The 10,084-nt window shown below is 38.9% G+C and overlaps 1 protein-coding gene across 1 annotated transcript; it reads right to left on the reverse strand.

The window, feature by feature from the left end:
* Positions 1–267: 267 nt before the first annotated feature.
* LOC134824806 (uncharacterized) lies at positions 268–8,622 on the reverse strand. The gene is made up of 4 exons (XM_063836782.1): positions 6,220–8,622; positions 948–1,073; positions 375–491; positions 268–273 (listed from the first exon to the last, which is right to left on the reverse strand). Exons 1-4 carry the CDS (start codon positions 8,620–8,622, stop codon positions 268–270), a joined length of 2,652 nt encoding a protein of 883 aa, XP_063692852.1.
* Between the last annotated feature and the right edge of the window lie 1,462 nt (positions 8,623–10,084).

The raw sequence follows: 10,084 nt of genomic DNA on the forward strand, positions 1-10,084 counted from the left end.
CAAAATTTGTGAAAATGGGGATCGTACAGTTATTTTTCAAATCTGACAGTTGAGAAGTCAAGAAACGTTCTTTTATCAGGCTAAACGAAATATATCAAACTCGAAAAGCTGACATTTGCAAATTTATCGAATGAAAAACATGATTCATCTTTAGGTGTATATTTTTATGATATCTAGGATGCAACTTGGAATACTATATATTATATATATACTACAATGTACTGCAATTCAGAAAATTCTAACGCCTAAGACTGATGAACGAAAGACTTAGACCTGAAATCAAGTTTAAAAGATCTCAATGTTACTTTATTGTGCATTCTAGGAGGCTTAGTGGTAGGAGGGACAAACCTATTCTCTATGAAGCTTTGCCTTACCTTAGAGCGGATCATTGGGCCTCTTAAGTGCTCGTACTGACGGGGATGATGTCCCTTAGATAATGCCCACAAGAAACCTAAAGCCAAAGGACCACAATCATAAGAATTACCCTGCACCTGCGTATCAATATACCTAACTAAAGTAGTGAGAGGTCTTAACTTAAGAATACAGTGAGTGATGGACTTATCTAAAACAGTACTGTTCTCTAAACTAGCTGAGGTTTTCATGGAATCAAAAATTTCTACAACATGAGGTTCACTTATGAAAGTAAGGGCGTTAGATATACAGAACCAATGTAAATTACTAGGATTAATTATCTGGATAAACTTACTGTCAACTGGACTAAAACTACTATAACTATAAGGACTGGATAAGCAAGTGTCTTGAAATGAAAATGAGTTGGAACGATGAATTTTACACATGTTGCTATAACTATTAACTATAATATCATCATACCATGTACTAGAACTTTGACAAATATCATATTGCTCCGAATACATACTAAGTCTTCCTGTGTCGGAGTGAGTGAGCCAGTTACTAGATACTGAAGTTGATTTTGATTCTGCACTAACCTTAATCTTCTTACGCTTAGCACCAGCTTGTGACGGCTGTGCTCTCTTAAAGCCTGAGGACGGTTCAAAATCAAATATATCAAGTACTGGGCGCTTACTTTTATCAACACTAGGTGCGGGCTTAGACTGATCAGAAACAGGGGTACTTAACTTAAAGATTACAAGACAGGCTGAACGTGAAAATTCTAGGAATGCATGTTTAGAGAGTAGATTAGACTTAGTGTTGGAAAACTCATAGCAATTTGTTTATCTCGTTGAGATGATTCTAACCATTGTAATGACCAAGATGACCACTTATTTCCCATCAAAAGACCGAAGCTGAGATATCTTGTATGAAGTGTGTCAATCGATGCTCGTGAGAGTGTAAAAATGGGGTCTGAACTGAAAACACAACAACCCGAAGTCTGAAGACTCTAAAACCATGATCATTTAAAATTAAATACAAAAGACGAAAGTTTAGCTCTTATCAGAAGCAGAGATATCTTTAAACAAGTGAGATAAAGGGTGTGGTCATACATATAACTTTAGTCTAAGGGTCACGAAATCCTCTCCGAACCTCAGCGTGGTGTGGCCTGGTTGGCAGTAACGGGTGGTGTGCTCTCTTGTTGAGTACAAAGGTTGAGACTTGCCAACTCAAAGTTCCGATGTGGCCTGGTTGGCAGTAACGGGTGGTGTGCTCTCTTGTTGAGTACAAAGGTTGGGACTTGCCAACTCAAAGTTACCATAGGAACCAGGAAGTCGACACTAACAGCTACCAAGCATCAGGAAATTTCTCTTTCAGATATCAGGATACCAGATAGTACACGCACGAATGACGACACGTTAGACAAAGATACCTAGCTCTAAGAGCTATTAAATCACCAAGAAATTCTCCTTCGGCTTTTAGGTCCCAACGAAGTCACCCACCACAGAGCTACGGATTCCAATTCGCTCATTCTGACTACAAAGACACACTGATAATTAGTAGTCTTTGCACTCCCTCAAGTAACCACTATTCAGGTCTTTTTCAGTTAAGACAGGTAATGCATAAGGGCTGACACACGCTAGACACAGGCTCGTGATAAGACAGAGTTAGGGATTTCAAATCTCTCACTCTGACTATGAGGAGTGAGGACACACTGATAGCGAGAATCCTTAGCACTTCTCCCTCCAGTGACCATATTCCAGGTCATCTCAGCTAGACAGCTAAGGGCTCATCTTGAGGCCATCACATTTAACCTAGGATTAGGGGACCGGGTTAGCTTTGCCACACTCTTCATTGAAGTGTGACAAAACGCTCTACAATCATCTAATAGCAGCAGAGTTCGACTGACACCATTACTGGTTCTAATTAGTTTATACAGCAGAAGTTCTTAACGTTCGAAAACAGTTCATCTTGGACATCCTCCAGAGATGCTCTATCATAGCCTGTCGCATTACACGGGGAACCCTTAGATCTACAGTACCCTGGTGGACAGCATAGCTCACTAAAGCATAATCGGACCAGGAACAAACAACAATGCAATGCCTCAGGGATGCAAATATTAGGACATCAAAATTTTAACGAATGCATTACTCAAACTTTGGATTCAATTTGTTAGCCCAACGTTAGATGGTAACAATACAGGACAGACAATCCTCTTTTACTTTCATTGAGAAAATAGTACCCACTATTTGCATTAGACATGGCAAGTATCTGGACTAATGATAACTTAGGATCCCCATCAATCATTAATTCCTCTCAGATTCCCAGGCTGCATTTAAAGCGCCTAACAGCACCAGTTTTAACTCCAGGTTCGTTCAAGGACGTAGCCAGGATTTTTCTTTGGGGGGGGGGGGGGGGGGGGGGGGGGGGCCTGTCGGCGAGCCAACACGTCCATTCCAGCTGCGCAGCGAGCAAGCTGTGGCGGAGGTCGTGGGCCCAGGGCCCAGCGGGGCCCAGGGGCGGAGCCACTTGGCGGGGGCTAGGGTGGCGCAGGCCCCGGAAAATTTTGCAAAATAGATTTTGACATTTCCTAGGGTCTAGGAGACACTAGCCCCCCCCCCTGTCTACGTGCCTGGGTTCGTTCTGAACATCTCAGACCAACTCAATTCAATAGGTATTCACATCGAGTAGAACTTGGATGTTCCAGGGCATGAAGGAGTAACGGTAAAGAACTAGCGGACGAATTAGCAAGGGATGATCAATCCAACAACATCCCCATAGGACCAGAACCCTTTCTCCCAATTAGGCCAAACTCAGTGACAAAGGAAAATCACACTTGAGATGTTCCTTCACAAACATAAATACAGGTATTTTAATTTTTCTGGAACTCACATCAGATGGCTGACACGGCCACTGTCAGGATAGATCACAGCCCACTAGTTTAACAACGTCAACTTCGAGACACAAGATTGTGGACACTTTCAGGAGAAGCAGAAACATCCCAGCACCTCCTCTGCAAGGGCATCCATATCATGACACTCAGAATGAGGATAATTGGAAAACCACTAAGGACTACGGAGGATCTTAACTGTTCTAACCAATCTTTCCCCTTTAGCAAAGTCACCCTGAACTCTACTGTGGTGAGTAGAGTGTTACACTTTGTAACGGTGGTTAGCTTTTCTTAGTATTATAGCTTTCAGTTCATGTTTCTAGTAAGATAAGATCTGGTATTGATACTTCTAATTGCATTTATTCTATAATGAATTGCATTACACATTATATATGCTTTTAGATAGATACCAATCATCGTGATTCCATTGCATACATCAGACTAGAGCAATAAACATTAACAACAGTAAATTCAACCATATCTTCAAATTTGTGGAACAGTCGACAATACTGGATAGTATAGGGAAAACCCTGGATTCTTCCTTTAAGTGTATACATACTATTACTATCCAGAACTAAGAATATTTGCATTATACTTTCAAACCAATTTCACAGTGTGATCATTTAAACTTCATGTTGTGGACGTCAGCTGAATTTGATGCAACCGAAAATGCGACATGAGCATGTAAATTTGATATGAGAAAAAAAATTGCGCAACAAAAAATTTGGTTAAATCTCCTTATTGCGATTTCTAACTGCGCGGCGTAGCACGTACTTTTAAATCCAAATAAAAATTCTTTTTGTAGTAGTGGAACAGCAATACTAAGGTAATGGGACTACTGCGGACCCTCTACCGGCCAAACCTTGTTAACAAAGCCGCAGTCAAGGTTCGGTGAACGGTAGTTAAAAGCGCTTAAGGGACATAAGTCAAATTGGTAGAGCAACATCATGTAGTGGACGTCTTAAGAAATGAGGAGTAGGTCCTTCACACAGACATCGAACGCTGTACGAAGATGACGATCAGACCTCATTATTAAAAATTCTTTTTGATTAAAATATCAAAAAATAAAATTACGGCATACAGCAAATCTTGTGTAAAAAAATGTGATAAACAATATGCTGTAAAAAAAATTTGTCAAAAACTTTAAGAACACGATGCCCCGCCCCATTTTTTAAATGGTCATTTTTGGAACTTTGACGGGCTATAACTTTCGCTAGGAACAGCCATTTGCCCAAAACTTGGTACCAAACGACTCTACTCAATGAGACCTTTCCAATGATGTATAATATGTTGGGTTTTGAGACATAAAATGTTCACCCGCAAGTTGATGCTCTTAGTACATACACTAAAGCTTATAGACAGCCTCGTTAAACCAGTCGCTACGTATGCCTGTCAGATATGGCTACCGTGTACAAAAATGGCAAAGGAGATCATGGCTTGCGCTGATGGTTCAAGACAGAACCTTGCTAGAGCTGCAACAAAGGACGCACTTGAGACAACACACCTGAAAATGCTGAAGTGGTTGCTCGGCTTACACAAGAAAGCTAACAACAACTTCTGTTACGGAGATACGGGCAGGTTACCATGGGCCCTGTCGGTACTACCACAATGCCTGAGATACTTCGACAGATTGTCTCAGACATCACCCGACGTGAGCAGCGTCAACTTTCTTGTACATCAGACGTTAGTAGTATATGATGCATTTTTCAATAGCCATTTTGGGAAAAAGTGGGGTACACATAATGAAAGTAAGCATATTACGTAATGTTACCGGCGGCGTCCTTGTAATTAGTGGATATCATGTTCCATGTGGAAGCTATATTAGATGTAACTTGATTATTACGTCATGTTCATTGCTCGCGGTACTTTTGTGATATTATCGTGTAACGATCTTACCAGATTAAAGTGGGCCAAAGTGAGGTAATAATGTGCCACCTGCAGCACGCTATCCTTATCCTATAAAGCACTTGAGTGACTTATTTAATCGTTTCTAGTGATTAATTTACACCAGCTGTCAATATAAACTGATTGATGCTGTTAAAAGTAAAACAAATTATTCGTAACTGGTTAGAAAAATAAATGGAAATGAATAAGTTTTTACGAATAGCATTAGCTGAATATTAATATTATTTACACAATACACATCCAAAAATACGTTTTGACAGAATTGAATTAGGGTCTTAGAGTAGTATGTAATATGGTACCGCTGTATCACCTAAAAGTGAGGTACCAGTTTGACAGTTTCGACAAGAGGGGGGGGAGAGAGAGTGTGTGTGTGTGTGTGTGTGTGTGTGTGTGTGTGTGTTTGTGTGGGTGTATGTGTGTGCGCGTGTGTGTGTGTGTGTGTATATATACTGTTACTTTTATGGCGTGCCTTATTTTTTAGCTTGTTTTATTATTTACTTGAGTAAACAATTTAAAGTGCAACCGCTACACATACCTATGACTTTTTGTGTTTATTTTCTGTAGTTTACTAATATTTCTGTTTTTTTGTCATATTTTTCTCGCAACTTTTTAGCTATAGCATTTTTTATCTTTTTTATCGGGACAGTTACGACTGAAACACAAATATTATTTTAGAATAAATTAAAAAGAATATTGAACAAAGTAAAATCGATACAATATATCACCACAAAATAAGCATTATTCAAGTCTAGCATGCAATATAGTTAATCAAAATTTCGTTTACTCACAATTTTTCAATAACTATCGCAAATAAGTGTCAATTACTCTAAATAAAGTTTAATAGGTAAACATTGATCCTATTCTCATTAACATTCTTAATAAAAACAACATTCATTTAATACTTACAAATTTTTGTGTCCATAACTCAAAGTACTAATACCATCGTCTAAAATAAATTTTTTATCGTCAAAACCAGAAAGTCCTCGTTTTTGTACTACAACACTAAAAATCTTGTTTCCAAAAACGCGAATTGTTTGTGACTTTGTCATCGTTGTTGACTGAGTATCTAATACGTTTCTGTAATCTTCATGTCGGATCCGTCTTTGAGCAGCTTTAGCTATCCCTTTGGCTGTGACAGAATGTCCAATGAAACAAGATGAAGTGCATTCATGTTGTTCACTGCACCTGGTTACAAGCTTCTTTGTCATGACAGAGTACATTTTAGGCTTCAGAGCAATAACCTCACTAATTATTTCAGTCGGTTTCTCGTCTGAAAACTTCCCAGGCACTTTTTTGTTGGTGGGGTCATTAAATCTCGACAGTGGGGTATTCTCAACGTAACCTGATAGATCCATAAGTTCACGTATACTGTATAGATCTTCGTACCCATTCTCTGCAAACACACCATAAATGAAGCTGTCCGTGTCACTTAGGATGAGTTTTATTCTTTCACCATATTTCGGCTTTAGGACGTCATACCAGAACTCTCCCATGATATGTTTGGCATTTTCCAAAACGATAAATCCACAAGCAATGGGTTTGTTTAGTACTAAGTTCCGCTTCACAGACTGTACAACAGTAGTTTGCTCATCCAGCATGTGAAATCCAATAAACTGCGGCTTAGAAGTGAGGCGCTTTGCAGATCTTTCATCTTTTACAATGTCAACATTAGTACGATTTCTCAAACTCTCGATAAACTTACCATAAATTGAATTGTTAGCAAGTTTAAAGAAGTCTTTTTCAAAATCGGACTTGGCATTTCGTCTTTTTACCGAGTTAAATTTAATGTATGGAGTGACAAAGTCTGTTTGATCCGCTGCCATAACTCGGTGAATCTTTTCAAGAATCAACCCTTTGCTCAAACATAATTGGAGTGTCTTGAGGGAGCATACAAAATGCTTCTTATCTTTTAAATCGGGAACCAGTTTACGAGAAGACTTGAATTTTTCGTTGTGCATCTCCAAAAACGTTTTATTGTAGGGTGATAACTGATGCTCATAAATCATTTTGCTTTCCACAGCAAGAGGGAAGTCATTGTGGTGATCGTGCAGATGTTTTGGATAATGTAGGTCAACTTCCAAAATATAGCAGGTGTCACCTTCGGGATCTAAATCACCAATATTCAACGATCTTATTTCATTCTTACTAAGCCAACGGAAATTCTTACAGGGAAGCTTGAATGACATAGACTTTCCATACAGATTATTCGCATCGACATAGTGAATGAAAGATGTTGGTTTACTGCAATCGTAGTCATCCAAATATGGGTTGTTAGCTTTGAATTGACGATGATTGACAGTGGTAACTCCGCCCCGGAGATTTTTCTCTATAAATGTATACATATCGATATCAGTCATGTACTCAATATTGACTTTTGTCATCTTTAGCATAGCATCCCATGAAAATCCTGGCAAACTCATGTAATGACAGCAGTCAAGGCCGTAGTAATCCAGGCAAAGTTTCCGGAAGTTTTCAAACACATCACATAATAGAAGAGCATCAGATTTTACGTACAGCTCCATGTAATCCAACAATGTTTGACAGTTCATGGTTTTGAAGACATTTTGAGCCCTTGAGTAGTCAGAGTCAGAGATATCCTCATCTCTAAGTTTACTGTAAAATGCCTGCTTTGGAGGAAGATTCTTCTCGGAGAAAACTGAGTAAGATGATGCATAGTCATAAAAATACACACCCTTTTCTGACAAAAGCTCATAGTTTTCCGGGAACTCACGTTTTAGTCTCTTGAAGTTTTCAAGACCAGACTTTTTCATGTTAGCAGTTAACTTTTCCAACGAGGTGGAAAGAAAAGCAAAGCTGTCCAAGAAGGTAAATTTATCTGTAAACACTGCTTTAAACTTCTCTAGTGTCTCAGGAACCACATCTAACTTGTCGACCCTTTTTGTCAAATCCAGCAAGAAAAGGTTTAGATCGTATCCTTTTAAATTGTGTGCGAATGCTGGGACCCTTTTGCTTCTATTGAAGTAGTTGATATTGCAAGTATTGCACGCAGCACCTCTAAAGTTATTCTTTTTTTTGAGATGGTCATGATCTCGAACTGGATAATTCGTTCTCGACTCCCAGTTCAGTCTTCTTTTGCAAATATGACAAATTTTAGCACTTTTAAACTTTATTTCATCTTCTGCTGTCATGTCTATTGGGTACTGATTCTTTTCATAGCACTTCATCATATCATCATGGATCTTAGTTAGCTGTGAGATAAACTCTTCAGTCACTTTATTAGGATCTTCATCGCTGAAAGTGACAACTTTGGAGTCATATTCTGAAAACTCTGACACAGTAACAATACAAAAGCTACAGGGCACATGCTTTTGATACTTTTCCGTATAGCTACAAGAGCCTTTTTTGCTGCAAGAACTGTAAGGTACTGTTAAACATTCAAAGTCAAAGTACACAGTAAATAGTTTCTTGTCTTGCTTGTGAAATGCCTTGAATTCAATGACTCCTGGGTCGGGCATCTTTACTAACTGATTGATCCCTTGCTTGCAGTTCTGGTAGTGTTTGTTATGGTTCTGCAGAGATACAAATCCATGCATACATTTTCGACAGTAAAACATCGTGTTATGATGTCTAGAACGATGTCGCATGAATGCATTTAAGTTTTTTATCAGTAGGTAATGGGCACACCCATCATTTTCCAGATAAAGTAGATCAATTTGCGTTCCGACACCACTACCATGTTTTAGAGGCAAGACTTCTTCACTGTCAACGCACCACTGGAAGACAGAAATTGACAACTTGTTTAACTTCTCAACTTTTGATATATCTTTTATTCTGACTGGAAATTGGACAGAGGCCATATCTATCTTACTGGCGTAAGGTAGATATTTTGTATGTCTATCTGGGTTTTGACCATTAACTGGATATATCTTTGCCAAAATGCAATAAAGGAAGCATTTGGTGTCGGGGGATGCTATGTTTAGGATAGATCTCATTTTCTTTAGCTTCTTTGGAATAGACACGTTTCCGGATGCAAAGAGTGGTGAGTACTTTGCTATCTCAACATGAGCACATAGTAGCTCATCGAATATCCAGCCACTTCCACACCGTTGATAAGTTTCAATTCCGTGTCTAATGTAGCTTTTTGCACGCGATAGAAGATCTGCAATATTATCTGCAAGTAGCAAGGGTTCACATATGGATCTAAATACCTTCTCTGAGTAGTCCCGATCGTCAAGTACATGCTTTTGGAATGAAAGAGTGATAACTAGTTGCACTTTTATAGGATTCTTTTGTACAAATGGAGTTATCTTATTTCCAGCTGCAATGCACGAGTCTGACAGAATTTGATCGTAGTCTGAACTTTTCTCTACATCAAGCTTATATGACCTGAAATATCCTGCAATTGAGGTGCATTCTTCTTCGCTATTTAGATGTTCATGAACACCAGAGTGACGATTGCACAAGGATTCGTCAATATCAGAGCTACACAAAAGCTCATGTCTCGCCAACTTGTCAGAGCGAAAAAACTTCTTGCAATTCCTGCAGGGCTTCTCAGGATTATGAGTCGGGATATGCCGTTTCAGGTTGTCAGATCTCATTCTCTTTGAGCAGATAGGACATTCCAAAATTGGGTTTTTGTTGCGATTTTTATCAGCTGTCCTTGCCCCAGGTCCCCTTTTCATGATTTCTTTTCCGTAGCACAAAGATGTGTTGCAGAGCACAAAAAATCAAACGTAACTGAAACAGCAGTTTGAGAAATGAGCTAAAAGTCCACTGGTTCTCCTTTTATAGCCGTTTTCAGAGGAAACACAAAATTTGGTGCTTTCCTGTAAAACTTGATGTGTGTCTTGAACTTGTAGCAGAGCACAAAAATCAAACGTAACTGAAACAGCAGTTTGAGAAATGAGCTAAAAGTCCCCAAGTTCTCCTTTTATAGCCGTTTTTTCAGAGGTAACACAAAATTTGATGTTTGCCTGG

Source organism: Bolinopsis microptera, chromosome 13 (genome assembly GCF_026151205.1).
Source record: "Bolinopsis microptera isolate Bmic1 chromosome 13, MBARI_Bmic_1.0, whole genome shotgun sequence".
Taxonomy (NCBI): Eukaryota; Metazoa; Ctenophora; class Tentaculata; order Lobata; family Bolinopsidae; genus Bolinopsis; species Bolinopsis microptera.

Coding starts and splice junctions, on each gene's coding strand:
- LOC134824806 (XM_063836782.1), bottom strand. CDS start 8,622: ATGCCCGACCCAGGAGTCATTGAATTCAAGGCATTTCACAAGCAAGAC. Junction 1,074..6,219: donor GACATGAAGATTACAGAAAC/GTATTAGATACT, acceptor GTTTCTGATCAG/TCTAAGCCCGCACCTAGTGT. Junction 492..947: donor CTAAGCGTAAGAAGATTAAG/GTTAGTGCAGAA, acceptor ATTGATACGCAG/GTGCAGGGTAATTCTTATGA.